General features: G+C 39.8%; 1 protein-coding gene across 1 annotated transcript in view; it reads left to right on the top strand.

Annotated features, from left to right (window-relative positions):
• The window catches only part of LOC105207968 (serine/threonine-protein kinase minibrain), an 87,705-nt gene that overhangs the window by 65,609 nt on the left and 4,359 nt on the right, over positions 1–17,737 (top strand). Inside the window, 5 exon segments of the mRNA XM_039453004.1 lie at positions 13,884–14,052; positions 15,094–15,261; positions 15,352–15,638; positions 15,733–15,879; positions 16,096–16,525. Coding sequence (XP_039308938.1) covers positions 13,884–14,052; positions 15,094–15,261; positions 15,352–15,638; positions 15,733–15,879; positions 16,096–16,525 — 1,201 coding nt within the window.

Here is a 17,737-nt window from a genome sequence, read left to right as displayed (position 1 = left end):
TACCTACAACTTCTAAGCCATTGTCCATTCTGATCTCGTCCGACAGTAATTTCGCTCTCGAGCGGATTAAGCGCGGCGCAGTGCGCCCGAGACTTGTCTCTCGCGCGCTTGCCCGTCTGCCTGCCTGCCTGTCTGTCTGTCTGTCTGTCTTTTTCTCCTCGTGTGCCTCTCGCTTCCTCTCGGTCGTTCCTCTATCGGCTCTCTGTCGTCTGGCCGTGCCGAAACTTTCCGTTGACCGTTGCTCAAGCTCGGTGACTCAGAAACTGCCGCGGGCAGGACCGAGCTAATGTTTTTCGCCGCCCTGCTCGTCACGGGACGTAGCTCAAGTTTCCTGTCTTCGAGCTCGTTCATCGAGGGATCATTCATGATCATTCAGGACTCGCTATTCGTGAAGAAAAATCAAAAATTGACTTTAGAGTAGAGTGCGCGAACGTATTTCTTCTTCTACTTAGTCATATACATTTCTGTGTGAAAAAACTCCACTCTAATACCGAGGAAAAAAATTTTTTGAATTTGTTAAAATATTTAGTCCAATATGCTCAACTAAATATTGAATTAGTTTAGTTATTTTTTGATAAAAAATGTTAATGGTTGACATGAATAAATTATACCTCTTTTTTTATACAAATAATTTGTTAAACCAAAACCCAACATTTAGTTGAACGTATCGGACTAAATATTTCAGTTTTTCAATAATTTTTTTCTGTGTAGGGATATCTTATACAATACTCATCGGTAATATTGACAGTGTGCGTCAATATTTTTACAACCTGAAGTTATTTCTATGATTATTTGCGATTGTTACAGGGACCGTCATATGTTCTTCGAAAAAATAAAAAACAAACTTGAAAATTTTAGGATTTCTTCCCAAGATGCTTGAGCCGAATAAGACCTTATCTAACTTATTTTATTTTTTTCTAAACTCTATGAAGATATTGAAACAAACTAGGTGAGAATGAAATTTATTTCAAGATTGATTAAAAAAATCCGAGAAGAAAATTTCATTCCAACTTTGTTTGAAACGATTTGGAACTTTCTCTGCGATTCGAAGGGCGGATCATCCGCAAGCAGTCAGACTTGCGCGTCTACCATCGTACAGCGTTTATCAATCACGATGGCGATGGGACATGTTGCGCGTCGTGACGTCGGTCGGCGAGGCCTCCGTCTGTCTCGATTCGCGAGAGGCAGAAGAGAAGGCAGAAGTGGCACGTGTAAGCGAAGGAAGGTCGCGAAACGGCCGCCGTCGTCGCTGCCGCTGGCTTTCTCGCTCGTTTCCGTCTGTCACTTCATTCATGACTCGGCTGATCACGTCCCTTCTATCTACCTCGTCCCTCTCTCGCTCCTCGTCCGCTTCCTCTTTCCTCTTTCCTCTCCTTCCAGGGTCGGACCGTGCGGCACAAAGTCGCCGGGCGGTCGTTCCGGACGCTGTTCCGTTAAACCCTTCACAGAGCGCCGGAAAGATGTTTTATAGTGATCATGCATAGGATATCCCGCCTCCCAATCTACCTTTGTACATATCGCGGTGCGAATTACGCGAACTTTGAGGCTTGCTCGCAGTACGGACGACATCGTTACAATATGACGGAACGCGTACAGTTTGCTGACAATTCGATGATAACGGACAATGAAATTAATGATACGCGAAATTTCCATTGTTCCCGAATCGGAAAAAAATCGATAATAAGAGAGAGTAAATAGTGTAACGCCGGTACAAGTCAAAACATTTCTCATCGACGACTTGTTGAACATAATGAAAGTATGAGAGGGGTAAGAGCAAAGCGTTCTCTACTTTCCACCAGACGATGCTCCCATTCAGAGTCATCTTCTTGGAAGTGTTGAGAGAAATTAATTTTCTACAACCTTGCAGTCCTCGGCATTACGTGCCGTAATAAATAGATCGCAGATCCGAGTTCTCCATGCACTTCTTAATTGAGGCGCGTGACTTTATTCGCGTTCTTAGCTCATGAGAAGCTCGCTTTCCAACCAGTTAGCCAGGAGTATCGGGGATATTTATTTCTCGAGAGAGAAAAATTCGTGGACGACACGAAGAATCTAAATTGCAACGGTAATCACACGAAAAGGTTGCTTGTCTTTTAGTGTCTTGTCTTATCGGGAGGTGTACGGGAGATACTTGAAGTCGGCCCTGCCTTCCTCCTCTTATCTATCTTATCTGCTCCTTCCGATTCTCTGCTATCTTGCTCCCTCTTTCTTCCGTTCTTCCTCTCGCTCCCTCTCTCCCCGTTCTCGTCTCTTTTCTTGCATTCTCTGAAACCTGGATCGTGCGGCATTCGTCTCAGCGAGGTGGATATTCATAACGGCTTCGCAGTCGCCCGATGACGTGGCGTTCCTCTCGTCGTTTCTCCCTCTTCGTTCTCTCTGTCCATCCTCCTTCGATAGCTCTCCCAGCAAAAAATATACGTGCCATCATCCCGCGACGGCGCGGCGGCGGCGGTGTTGCCTTGCGCTCGGATGCCTATAGATGGTCCATCTTCGCGAGAATGCCGAAGGGAGACGAGTATACAGCGGTTTTATTCAGAATCTGTGGGAGTTCCCGGAGATTCACGATTATAGATTCAGGATAATCCGAAAATTGAAGAGGAGAACGTTTCAATTCATTGTAAACGAACTACGCGATGAAAAAAGAAAAGAAAATAACGATCGTATGTAATAACCTGTAGGACCTATTCGGAGCTAACCGTTGAAGGCTCGCTGATAAATATTCATGTAATAATTTTCCCTATTGAGTAATCGAAACTAAACTCCGCGAGTTTCTTCTATACACGTATAATAAACAAACTCATAAAATCAGTGCGAAGCGAAAGGAAAGGGGAGACCTTCCCTCGGTTGCGCGGAGCTACGTGCGTAACGTCACTCGAGGATAAATCTTTGCTCAAGCAACACTTTCGAGAGAATCGTATATTAATTCTGGAAGTATAGACTTCGCTAACGCACTGACGGAGTTAAATCAGATTGCTCCGAGAGAGCTCCTCCATGGCAATCGGGCGCAGCCGAGATACTTTTCGCGCTATTAAGCATCTCGTTGTCGTCGTAGCCGCTGTCGCCCGATTTCCCCCGGCATCTTAATTCGCTCGCGAAATGTTTGTCGGACGAATAATCTTGTTTTCTCGTATTTCTGTCGTGCGCCATGAAAACGGTATCGTTTTCGACACGCGAGCGTATCCGATACCAAATCTCTCTCTCCCTCTCTTATTATAATTTTGTTATAATTTTGCAGTACTTTGAACTGTCTTGTTGTATTTCTTTTTTTGTGTATATTGTTTGGTTTTATTTTTTATATTTTAAATAAGTTTCTCTGTTAATATTACACATCTCGCTCTACATCTTTACTGTATAATATACATAATACATGTGTAATATTAACATATTATGTACATTCTTAGAGGGCAGGTCCCTAGAATATTAATAAAGCTTAGTTTAGTCAGTCTCTCTCTCTCTCTCTCTCTTGCCCTCTCCCTCTCTTACTGACTTTTCTCTTGATAATTTGTACACACGTTTTGTTTTTAGGCACCTTCTCTGTGTGCGATTGGATCATTTGCGTTTGAATTAAAACATATTTACAAGTATAAAAAGATTCTTCAGTGACTTTTACATGTATTTGAACACATCTTTAGAAAGTATTTGTGTGGCAGTTAATTATAATAATTGTATACAAATGTTACAACTAATTATAGCCGACAGAATTAGTTTTCATATAAAAATTTATAACAAAATTGACTTAAAGAAAAGTGCTTTCAGGCCTTAAAGTTAACATTTCAAACTACAAAAGAAAAAATAATTCACGCGTCACCTGTTCAGAAAGTTGAGTTATTCAGCAACTTGACAATGACATATTTTAATATGCACGAGTGGGTAAAATTGAAGGTATATTGCATTTACATTCAAATAATGCATTTTTTAATTAATAGCGTTACAAAAACTGTAAATTAATTACAAAAACCACATTTTCGAATATTATTTCTAACGTTCAACAAACAAATATGATAGCAATGTTTCTCGCATTTCAGCTCAAAATTTGCCTAGATTTTAATTTTTTTCATAAAATCCCTTCAATATAAACGAGAACTAGTAAAAAAAAAAAAAAAAAAAGTTTGCAGATAAAACAAGCATTCCACGATAAAGTCATTTGTGACCCAAGGCAGTTTCCCAAAACGTCCTGGATAAAGGACATGCGCAAACTGAATCCGATAACGCACTAGGGAATAACGATAAGAACAGCGATAGAAATAGTGTAGAAATGTTCAAGCAATCAGAAGCTGCGAAATCTGTTTGTTATTTTTTACCGTGCTATCGTTATTCCCAAAAACCTTGAAGGAAAGAAACGCACTGAACATTTCTTTGTCCAATCGTGCGCACAGAGAATTAAATAAAAACATCAGCTGTACCGTAGGTTGCGTGTTAAATGATCGAGTATTCACGGACAATTTTTTTTTATTTGCAAAGAGAAAGGTAACGGGCAGAAAAATGAAGGTGGAATGCGAAGCTAACCGTCGTATGACGTTGTCCACACTGGAATTTATGTCGACTCGTCATCGCCCAGTCAGCTGACGATGCGATCGCGTTATGCGGCCCCTCGTCGAGCGCGCTTTCTAGGCTTGCCAGCACGACGACGACGACGACGACGACGACGACGACGATGACGACGACGACGGAGGCGGCGGCGACGGCGGCGGGTGCGACGCACTCGCGGCTGTGCTCCGCCGCGCTGTGCGCCGATCCGGCGCGAACGCGGATTTATAAATAACTCACCGAGACCCCCTTTCGCGAACAAAAGTCGCGAAGTCATACGCAAAAGCGGAAGTTCATTAAGCAGGAAAGGCGGGAAAAGCGTTTTGCTCGAGGAGAAAGAGAGAGAGAGAGAGAGACTTCCTTGTCGTAGCTTACGACGCATAGCTCAACAATAGGAATGATACCGATGTTCAATAATACCTTAATAAATCATCTCCATGCGCGAAAGTTTTGCAGATTTCCTCTCGAAGGAGTGGACTCTCGGATGTCCTTCCACGTTTCTGGCACAATTGCGAATATGAAAATTCTAACATTCTTTAAATGAGTTAGAACAAAAATGTGAACACATTGCTTTTTTTTTTTAAAAAAAACACGTTTGTACACAGTGGAAAACATTTTGTATTTATGTACAACTGGTCCTTGTTAAAATTTTTAACATATCCAAGTGTTAATTTAACACAACGTGATCACGTTATTTGAACATTTTGTGTTAAATTGATATTTAACATTTCTCAGTGTTAAAATGACAATTTACGAGCGAATAAACGAATAACATAAAAATAACGTGGTTTTAAAACATAAAGTCCAAGATAAATGAATGAATGAATGTACGCGTCACCATATTATAAATGTTAATTTTACTAAAAAAATATGTTTCCATACTTTGTTGTCAAGCTGTGTTACATTTTTTTGTGTTAATTTTTTTTACACAATATTCATGTTACCTTTTAATCTACTCAACTTGTGCTAACATTAACATTAAAATTTGAATAGACCGTTCGGGACACGCGATACGTATGTTAAATTTAACACAAAGTTTTCGACTGTGTACCGTCTGAAAATATTTCTAACCGTATATCCGCGAAATTCGATCACGAATAGCTCTAGGCTAACTTTACGCTAAAGAAGAAACGCTTCGTACCTCGCTTTTGGGCAGTTATTCCTATTTCTTCACACAAATGTCTTGAGATTCAATTTTTAACATTCTCGTCCCGCGTCCCCGGCGGAAATCTCGTTGAGAAATAAGAGGGCATGTCAAAGAGTGTTGTTCGTACCGGCGCACATCGCAATTAACTTCTCCCGAGCGGTAAGGAAAGCTCTGCGAGATGATTTAATCCGGCTTCGTATTCCTTCGTATTTGTTTAAGGGTCCTTTGAGATTCCTCAACGCGAAAATCCACTTAGCGAGACTCGTTTGCGATACAAACACGCAAAAACGCGCTAACCGGCGCGGCGCGGCGGCGGCAGCAGCGCCGGGAACGGGTTTTCGAAGCGGGCCGCGCGATCAGCTCCGTCGTCGAGGAAGAGCCGAGGGGATTCATAGCGGGATTATATTCCTTACACCGGGACCGACCGCGAAGACCGGTACAAGGTCCCCTTCGACCTTAACCCTTACGGTACCTAATCCGTTCGACGGTCTTTTTCGGCAGGTCGAGTTCATCCGAATATTGCACACTCGCGAGAATCGCAATCCGTTCGCGACCGCACCGACGCGCGACGACCTCTTTCCGCGGGAAGAGACACTGATGAGATGAACACGGGACGTTCCGCCGCTACGCCTAACGGGCAATTCTTCGATTAATTTGGAAATTGATTTTTCCATCGCGAAAGTATCTCTTCCTTTTCGTCTCCTCTTTCTTCTCTAATCCCTCTCTTCGTCGTCCCGCTCGATGCCCTCAGTGGTCCTGGGCTGCTTTTGGAGAAGCCAATGGTGAACGCACCGTATGGGGGCCGTTCTCGTGCACTCGCGCATAGCAACAGAAAGAGGGTGACCGTGCGCGAGGAAGGATGGCGAGAAAGGAGAGGGAGAGAGGAAGAGAGAGGAAGATACTAGAGGCACGTCGTCGCGTGGAGCTTCTTTCACCTCGGCTCTTTACTTTTGTTCCTTACCTTCGTTCTTTGTTTTGATTAACATCAAAGGACACTGTATATTCATTTCTTTTTTCACGATATTTATCTACGTATATTTTTATCATTATTATTATTGGTGTTTTATATAACATCCAAGTAAATTCGCCCACCTGGTGCGTTTATGTGCATCACTGTTGTATCAATTGAAAAAAAATCTGCCTTTCATCATCTGTATCTTTCGATAAAATAAAATCGACCCACTTAAAAAGAACATAGAGTGTTTTTCTAGAAGTGGTTTATTTCTAGAAAAGCATTCTCCTCCTTCTTTTATAAAGGATGCAATACGATAAATAAAGCGATCGCACAGTCGTTCAATCTAAATCCGCCAATGACATAATAAATGCGTCACCGAGATCAAATTGTCACCCCAATTATTGGATATCTATTTAAACGAGGATTTTCTTTCTCCGTCGAGAAAAGAAAGAAAACGCGATATGTGAAGATCTCTGTTTCGCTCATTCTTTCTATATCGCTCTTATTTCTACGTGATATATCATCATTAGAAAATAAGACCTACTAGACGTTTTTACACGAGATTATTTCACAAGGCTTCCTTTTCGCGCTCCACGACCGCGAATCTGAGACTCAGCCTTCATCAGTTTTCTACGTACAGATCGTCGAGAAGCCATGCATGCTCCATCTAGCGGATACCTCGATCAATCCGGCTCGCACAGCTTAAAGGGGGTTCCCGCACCTGTATGTGCTTTTGCAGAAGTCTCCGGTCTTTCGTTTTCCGAACGCTTAGCGCTATGCTAAAGTTTGCGCAGGTGGTTTTTCGACATCCTGTTCGCTCGTACGTTCGTCTCTCTATTTTTCTCTCTTGCATCCCGATGTTGCGATCGGGATACTGTAATTAGATCTTGATTGAGAAGAAAAAGAGAGAAAAATACCGCCAGGAAAAGCGATTTACTCAATTTATTTTTTTTTCTTTTAGTAAATAACGGTTATCTTTAATAAGAAATATTTTTTATTTGATAATTGTCTTAAAATATATTTGTTACAAATTTTAGAAAAATTCATTATCCTATAATGAAAAAAAATGTATACTTTTTTGAAGAATATTATTAAATTATCGAAAAAAAATTAGAATAATAAGCAAATCGCATTTTTATTTTAACTTGATTTATTTTTTTGATTGAAGTATTAAATTATTAAATTATTAAGTATTAAATTCAAATTAACTTTAAATAAATTTGTTTATGATGGACTTATAGTTCATAATTGATTCTTAAGTAATATATGATACTTAAAAATCTTAAGATAATCATCAATTAACTAGAGAGTCGTATTAGCATCTTAAGACACTTAATACGATCTTAAAATAAGAATTGACTATAAATACCGGCGGATATGTAAACTTATGACATACTATGAATAAGTAATAATTTTTTAATTCAAGTATATATTTTTTTCTTTGAGTACACAGAGAGAATTCATTTTGAATAAATGTTACGTCACGTTTTAAGTAAATGTGATTCTACGACTATTATTAAAAAAATATTCTTGCAAAGATAACCGTCACTTAAGAGAAGAAAACTAAAGATTGAATAATCGGAGAGAACGAACGGGCGTTCCAATCAGGGGAGTAATGGAATAGATTGTCAACGACAACGGGCGCGATGAGAAAGGACGGGAATGAAATCGTTAGTCCCGTTCGATGAATTCGCGCCGTCTAACACCGATTTCTACCGCCCACGCGGGCAAATCGAACCGGATCGAACGATAACGATCGGTGCAGAGATTTCATCCTCAAATTTGCTCGCCGACGATTTCCGCGCTCGTATAAGTGAAGAAAACTAATTCGGAAAATCAACGATTTAATGTGAAACTCTGTGTGACGTAACAGAACATTATGTAAAAATTAGTGGTCAAATTTCAAGAGGCATCCTTGTTTTTCATCCGACAGTCCTGGCGACGATTCTCTTCTTGCTTCGTATCGATTGTTGATCACAGTTATAAATATTATAGCAGAAACGTAATACGTCAAAAATTTAATGTAAAGTATGAAGAAATCCGACCAAGCATTAAATAAATGTAATAAAGATTAAATTGCATATAGATGATCAAGAATGTATCTAATAATTCGAAATTACGTAAAAAAGAAATGACGATTTTAAATCAATGACGTGGAAGAAGTCTCTCATACGTGATAGACTTTCTTACTCTCCTCTATTTACTACCTCTGAATTACTACCTTTACCGGTCATTAAATGTAAAATAAGAATGAAATAACAGCGCTGATAGCTGACGCTTCGCGAATGCAGCCACAGTATAACCGGGAAAAAAAACGCGAAATCGACCGGTTCGCTCACGTGATCTCGCCGTCGCGGGCAACACACGACGGGTCTCCGGATGGAGCTGGAATTATTTTTTCCGACGGGCGTATGAAAAAGATTCGACTGGGAAATACCGCGCTGCGGCACCGGATGATGGGGGCGTGCGCACGAATTAAATTTCCGAGTAACCCATATACCGGCGCGAAATAAGGTCGATGTTCCGGTGTGTCATTCCTCCGCAGAGAAAGAGAGAGAGAGAGAGAGAGATTCGCGCCTGGCGACCGGTTGAAGCTTTAACCGCGTCGAGTTACATCGGGACCGTCTTTATAAGCGGCACGGAAGTTTCGTTCGCGCGAGAGGACTTTTCCGCGGTGTGAGAGGGTAGTGGGAGAGGGAGAGAAGATAGCTTTGTGCCTGACCCCGCGAGGGTTTCCGATTTTATCCTCTCCCGCGGGGAACTGCCATAAATTAAAAAGAAGAAATGCCGTTTGTGTTTGGAAGCGGTATTTTAAGCGTTTCAATTCACGAGCTAACAGCGAAAAGCGGTAGACGTTATTTGAAAATCAGGGTGAGGGGTTACCGTTTATCTTCATCCGCCAAAGAGAGAGAATGAGAAAGGAGGGAGCGGAAGGGGGGGGGGCAGGGAGAGAGGGAGAGGAAGGACCGCCATAAATTAAAACAATGAAATGTGGTTTGCTCTCGGAAATGATATTTTAAGCAGCCGTATTTGTGGACCAACTGGCAAAAATAGTAGGCGCTATTTAAAAACCGTGAAAGTGATATACCGATCGGTTGCGTTTCCCGGATAGGACTGCCGTAAATCACGAAGGACGTACGTATGTTTTGAAAATGTTTAAATTCTTTCTTTAACGAGAGAATGTAACCGACATAAAGATAACTTACGCAAACTATTCGTATGGCATTTGATGCAGGACTCTCATCGGCAGATCTCTGCGATGTAAAGTTTTCACAAATCTAAAATGAGAACTAATCAAGCTGTTGCGCATTTCGCGTAGATTCGAACGTCGTGTGCATCGCAGTAGGAAGATCCCAGTATTTTTCTTCTTAGAAAAGTCGAGAAAACGTCGTACCGTACACTGAAAAAAATGTTTCTATGTTCAAATAAATATGTTTACTTTAACATTTCCTTGATTTAAATAAATATTAACTAGTATGAAGTAATTTATTTTTAAATTTGGAAAAATTTTTATAAATCAAGGAAATTATGTTAAAATAAAAATATATTTACTTGAACGTAAAAATTTTGTTTTTCAATGTAAGACAATGTAGATAAATCTGATTTTTTAAAATTGAATTTGGGGACAAGTTTCAACTTTTTGGCGAAATACACTAGTAGCACACTGAGATAATCCAAACGTAAAATCGGTTTTGTTTTATACATTGCTTTATTTTACTTAATAAACTGTATTATAAGTAAACCGGAATTTAATAATTAAAAATCTTTGCCATTCTTTGAATTATTCTAATAATATCCGGTTCCATTCATGCTTTCTCATTCGGGTTGTTGACCGCACACGATCCCGGCAGACAAGCGCACGTGCTTGCCGTCTGGGCCGCCTCCCCACTCTTCGTCGGCTGAAGAGAGTGGGGAGGCGGCCCAGACGGCAAGCACGTGCGCCTGTCTGACGTGGGACCGTGTACGGTCAACGACCCGAGTGGGGCTTTAACCGAGACGAAGTGCGCGCGCGCCTTGGGCAAACGGAGTCTCTCTTGCTGCGCGAGACTACCGCAACGACTTTTAGCGAAATCTTCGTGCATCGTATCATGTTACAAACTTTCGTAAAACTTATTTGCAAGGTTGAATAGTTAAAAAATTAAAAGTTAAATAATAAAATTAATAACTTTTAACGTAACTTAGTTAATTTTAAATGATTTAATTTTTAACTTTAACTAGTTATTTTTGAAACACATGAACTTTAATTTATTAACTTTTTACCAAAGTTAAAAATTTTTTTGTATAAAAAAAAGGTTATAAAAGAAAGAGTTTAATATGAAGAATGAAAGGAAAAAAAAATAGGAAAGCGAATATTTTCAAAAGAATTATATACATTTTTAATAACCGCTTAGGTGTAATATTTTGAAATTTTGAGATTTAGAAATAACAATTTATTTAATAAAATATTATTTTCTTTTCCGTCTTTCAGGAAAAATCACATGTAATAGACGGATAGATATTATAAAACGTTGGATATAAAAAAAGAAAAGAAATAAAATTATAAAAAATGAAAAGAGAAGAATAGAAAGGAGTCTTTAAACACGGAAAAAAGATGAAGATGAACAGATAAAAGGAAAAAAAGAAGGGAAAGAGTTTAAAATAAAACAATTCATATTTTAATAATATTAATTATTAATGTAATATTTGTTATAAGAAGTGAAGATTAGAACTATAATCCAGCATTGAAAGATTAAAGAAACATTGCACAAATCTTACATTGAAACATTATAATATTATATGGAAGTTACAAAAAGATTTCTGCAATGTTACTACAAGCTTGCGGTAACGTCGAAATGTCCGCAATTTTAAACCTGAAAATTTTTATGATGTTCGGACTATTTGAAATCGTCTACTAGTTTTACTGGTGGAAGAAACGAAATGCAACGCCAGTAGTTTTCATTTCTGCCGACTGCATTATTTTTACTAATAATAACCAAACCATTTTTTTTAATATGACTTTTTAGCTTTAAAATGCCGTATTTTAAAGCTCTTAAAAGTTTTTTGTTGCGTAGATATAATTTTTTTAAAGGAAAAGTGGATTTTTGAACAATTTTTTATTTTTGGTTAATGGTTTTTCTTTTATAACTTCACAATAAAACATTTTTTGCCAATGCCGTTTGTATAGTCACATTTCTGAAATTCTAAACTTTTCTTTAAAAAAAAAGTTGTTGAAAAATATTGATTGGAATCAAAGTTATAACTTTTGAAAGTTGAAAAAGTCTCCTAGATCCGAAACTATTTACGTATTTTACGGGATCGGTGTGTTTAAAGGTTAACATTATTTTCTTGATTTAAATATTTTAAATAAATAGTATATAATAATTTGTTTTTAAACTTGGAAAATATTTTTTATTTTTAATATATCCCAAGTTGAAAAATAATTTCTCAATCTTTTTAAAAGAATTGTTAACAAAATTTTTCCTATGCGAATGAATCAAGAATGATAATAACGTAAGCAGTGACATACAAATTCGGAGACATTCAGGGGATACAAGGCTCCATCAGAAAAACGGACGTTTTCTGGTTACCTTATTCTGTCGCAATGCAAGACATTCGAACCAATGTGTTTCCCTCCACGGTTCTCACAGTGGCGAGCGGTGTCTGTCCGGTCACTTTAGTAAATCGAGCTTTGACAAGCTTGACTGGTCGAAGTCAAAAATAAATAAGCGGTTCACCGTGCGGTCCATCGGTGATTCCGCACTTCCGGGGCCGCGGTTCAGATTTGGTACCCTCTTCCACCCCCCTCGTTCGTGCGAAAGTGTCGGCATGAGTTCATTAGCCGCGCCGCCGTCTCAGCGGCGACGGCGGTGGCGGTGGCGGCGGCGGCGGCGGCGGCACCGACTGCTCCTCGTACTTCTTCGACGGTACAATCGATGCCGAAATAGAGTAACTAGTAGACGCCGATACAGCGCTGACCATCACCGTGTCGATGACCCGGTGGAGGCGTGCCAACCGAACAACCACCGTCCTGCCCGATTCGCAGGGGGAAGAAGAGGGGGAGCGTTCTCGCCCACCCTCCCTTCTCACCCTTTCCACGCGTTTCTCCCTCTCTCTCTCTCTCTCTCTCTCACGTCTCCTCCGTGAAATTTTCCCGCGGAGGACCGAAGAACCTCCATCGCGCGGCATCGCGGGGACGTCGCCGCGCCGATCGTCGGTCGATCGTTCTCGCGCGCGCCGCCGGTGTCGAGTCGTCGGATTTTATGCGGAAGCGGCCGACCGTCCGTCGCTTTTCAACGGCGTGGTTTTCACGTGGTCGCGAGCATATCGATTCCCGAGACGGAGGCGGCAGATCGGATTCTGCGCCCTTTTCCCTTTTGCCTCTGCCCTCCCCCCTTGCCCTTCCGCCCTCTCGTGTCGCGCGCCGGCCGTTCTCCACCACCACTACCATCACCACCATCACCACTACCCTTCTGCTCCTCCTCCTCCTTCTCCTCCTCTCGTCCCGTGGATACGCGGAGGATATTTACGGCGAATTATACGATTCCGCGTTTTTTTACGCGGACGATTCGCGGCGCCGCTTTGACCGGCAGCGGGAGAAAGGGAAAATGGAGGATGGGGTGGCGAACGCGAGTTCTTGCGTTTTCTTCAGTAATTTATACACCGTGGAAAAATATAAGCGATCGATCGGGCCAGTTCCTCTCTCTCTCTCTCTTGCCCTCCTCCTCTCTCTTCTCACCCTCATCTCGCGGAACGTTATGGACCTACAGCCTACATGCGCGAATAATAACCTCGGGCCGCGTGGCTCGTTACGTAACCCCGTTTGCTAGGTCTGGCGGATTGATAAAGCTAAGCGGGTCGCGCACGAACTTTCGGCCTAATCGGTCGGTTGTCCGCACGGGCGAAGTTACCTTTCCCCAATGAATACGTCGTATTACACGAGTCGTAACTTGACGAAGAGCTTTCGGGGTTTTTGAGGTTCGACACGTCACGTGATCATAAAATAGTCCCAATGAATATTACAGCACGTCTCAATGATGATAATATGCGGAACTTTACGATCCGCACGCACGCGGAAACGAGAAAGAGAAATCGCTAAGAAAAAAAGAACGAATATTAAATGACAGCAATATGATAGATCGTCACGTTTGTGAAACTGTTTGATTTATTTCGATCGTTTTCTTGAATGTTTATGTTGTGTCGAGCATAGAATCTTGAAGACGAAACCGGTTTCATATCGGAGACATCGCGACTGATCGCGTTAATTTTCTTTTCCAGGTTTACTATGCGAAGAAGAAGAGGAGAGCACAGCAGATGCAAGGGGAAGATGGCTCGCATAAGAAGGAGAGGAAACTCTACAACGACGGCTGGGACGACGATAATCACGATTATATCATCAAGAATGGGGAAAAGTTCCTCGATCGATACGAAATCGATTCGTTAATAGGTAAGGCGAAAAGAAGGCAGCAAGTGTTTGAACGAAGAATATCTGGTTAAATATTATTTGCCAGTTAAATTGGATTCTTACGCGATTTTCTGATGATGTACAATAAAAAGAATTTGTTAAATTGATTAAATTTTTTAACTTGATTAAATTTAATTAAAGTATTTATGTATTTAATTCAAATATATAAAATACTAAAATTTTAATTTAATCATTTATATATTTAATTTAAACATTTACATATTTAGCTTAAATATATAAATATTTAATGAAGAAATTAATCCAGTTGAAAATTTTAATGAAGTTTTATCAACTTTTTTTCTTATTGAGTAATTACATTTATTTTAACGTCATTTTCATGATTTAAATAAATATTAACTAGCATAAAATTATTTACTTTTAAATTTAGAAAATATTTTTTAAATAAAAGAAAATGACATTAAAATAAATACCTATATTTACTTGAACATGAAAACAAATTTTTTAGTGTAGTCGATTATTGTTTTTCTCGAATATATTTCACACACGTGAATATTTTTAACAACCGTATTGTTTAGTGAAACTGTTGCATTTATTCAGATCGACCTGAATTCATCCAAACACAGAAAAATATTATTCTTTTTTTAAGTTATTTTTGTAAAAAAAGTTTTCTTAACGATAATCGCAAGATTTATTTATTCGCAAATTTATCATAAGCATCAAATTTATTCAAAATATATATTTTGAATCCTAATAATTATAACTTCAACAAGAATATTGAGTTAAAATAAAAATTCAATTTACATATTATTTTTTTTTATACAATCTTATAATATTCTTCGAAAGAGTATAAACTCTTTTTTCAGTACATGATAATAAGTTTTTTTTTTTAATTTGTATGATGAGTATATTTTAAAACAATTATTAAGAAAATATTCTTTGTCAAAGATAATTGTTACTTATGAGAAGAAGAAAGTAAACGAAGTAAACGCTTTTTTAGCAATAAAATTGATATTTTTCTGCGTGCAAATATTCGAGACTTATTTATACGTTTTCTATTTACAGGTAAAGGCAGTTTCGGCCAAGTAGTGAAAGCATTTGACCACGAAGAGCAGACACAAGTGGCAATAAAAATCATCAAGAACAAGAAGCCTTTTCTTAATCAAGCGCAAATCGAAGTTAGGCTATTGGAAATGATGAACAGAGCCGATACCGACAACAAGTATTATATAGGTACGCGAGTACTATGCGACACACTGTGCGGTACTGTTAAAAAATATCGCGCGACTCGACACTTAATGCTTTTCCTCTTTTTGATTACAGTTAAACTGAAGAGGCATTTTATGTGGCGGAATCACTTATGTCTGGTATTCGAGCTGCTATCGTATAATCTATATGACCTACTTAGAAATACGAATTTCCGAGGAGTGTCATTGAACTTGACAAGAAAGTTTGCACAGCAACTGTGTACTGCCCTCTTGTTCCTGTCTACGCCGGAATTGAACATCATTCACTGTGATCTGAAACCTGAAAACATCCTTTTGTGCAATCCCAAACGAAGTGCGATAAAAATAGTCGACTTCGGTAGCTCGTGTCAACTTGGACAAAGAGTGGGTGTCTTAGAGAGTGCTAATTAGCGAACATTCGCTCACGTTCCGTCGGTCCTTTTCATTTGTCTTCTTGTCTTTTTTTTTGCGTTCGCAGATATATCAGTATATCCAGTCCAGGTTCTACAGATCTCCAGAAGTCCTATTAGGAATACCTTACGACCTCGCGATAGACATGTGGAGTCTGGGATGTATCTTAGTAGAAATGCACACGGGGGAACCTTTGTTTAGTGGGGCCAACGAGGTAAAAACCGATCGTCACACAAATTTTGTTTAATTCGCGTCGAATTCATAGCGTCTCGCTAATTAATTCACTAGCACGAGACACTACTGTTTATGGTTGTATTAAGATACATTCGCAACAGCAGATAATCTACCCGACTTTTAAAAGAGCACATTGCTTTTGGTGCAACGTGGATCTCCATTTGGCAGCATAAAGAATTTCTCGTGTGATTTGCAGGTCGATCAAATGAACAAAATCGTAGAAGTACTAGGAATGCCGCCGAAACATATATTGGACCAAGCGCACAAGGTGCGGAAGTACTTTGACAAAGTCCCCACGGATGGCTCGTTCGTGCTGAAAAAGTCCAAGGACGGTAAAAAATACAAACCTCCCGGCACGAGGCGTTTGCACGATATTCTAGGTGTCGAAAGCGGCGGCCCCGGTGGCAGGAGGATAGGGGAACCAGGCCATTCGATGTCTGATTATCTTAAATTCAAGGACCTAATCGTACGGATGTTGGACTTCGATCCGAAGACACGGGTAACGCCGTATTACGCGCTTCAGCACAATTTCTTTAAGAGGACAGCCGATGAGGGGACCAACACGAATGTCGCTGCTGCCAATAGCGCGAGCACGAGTCCGGCAGTGGTGATGAGCCAGGATCACGGTGAGTTCGATCAATCATTTGGCGCCATCCCATTTTGCCGAATCACTGTGTAACATAGAGGAGAGAAGTACCGAATACGCATTTATGTGCTTCACATCTGAGTTTTCCGAAACTGGCAGGTTTTCAACGTCTCGTCCATATTCACGACGTGTGACTCCCGCGTGTCGCACACGGGTAGTCCACGATTCAAATAACGATAGCTGAAGTTGAAAACATGTCAAGTTTGCATTATGTCACAATAACTGTACCTTAAACGATTAATTGCAGCGAGAAATATGATCTTACTATCAAAGTATGGCTCTATGTCGCTTGATTTCATTCATCATTCATTATTAATATCATATTTGATTACTTCACCTAATGATACATTTAATCCATAGTTTCCTCTGAGTCGGTCTTCTCAGCGAATGGGTGTCGCTATAGAAAGAAAAGTCATTATTTTTTCTCACTGCCCGTTAACTATATACAAATAACATTTTGTATAAATGTAATAATTAAAAAGCAGGTTAATAATTAACTGCAATATCACATGTTCTGTTCAGGCTGCAATAGATTTCTTGAGAGCTTACAGGAATTCCCAACGTTAGAAATCGTTGCGAACGGTTTAAAAGAGAAAAGATGCATTTGATCAATGGCTAATGATATCTTTGAGTAATTGAGCACAAGGTAGATATAAACAGAAAACTCAAGTCGGACAGTTCTATTGAGAGTTTAGGAAGGTTTTGATTTGTGCAGAAAATAAGAAATTCTCCATTTTTTTTCACAATTTCTTCAAGGTATTTTCAAGTATCACATTTCCCTTAAAAACCGATTGTATAGTCGAGTAATTACTTAGGTGATGTCGAGGATGTTTGTTCTGCATTGATAAATGTTGAGTTTACCAAAATGCGTACGCTTGATTCCGCGATTAATCGTGTAATCCCCCCCTTTTAATAGTTATCTTTTATTTTCTGCGCAAAACTAAACGATACTTGTTGTTGCCCGTAGATATGATGGGGGGACAATACGTGGCTCGATGACTGTCGTATCCGCGGGGCGGCGACGACCTGTCCTAGGCCCCAACCCTAATCTTACTTACTAACATAAGTAAGTTCTGTATCTAACAAACAATCCTACACACGCTAAAAAACTAACGATGTCCCTGATGAATCATATCCTGGCCTCGAATGTATTGCGCGAAGCTTTGCTTGCTTGAAGGAACTCCCTTTTGGG

This window comes from Solenopsis invicta, chromosome 8 (assembly GCF_016802725.1).
Source record: "Solenopsis invicta isolate M01_SB chromosome 8, UNIL_Sinv_3.0, whole genome shotgun sequence".
Lineage (NCBI taxonomy): Eukaryota > Metazoa > Arthropoda > Insecta > Hymenoptera > Formicidae > Solenopsis > Solenopsis invicta.
The sequence above is the reverse complement of the archived record's forward strand: the minus strand, read 5'-3'. Positions and strand labels throughout refer to the sequence as shown.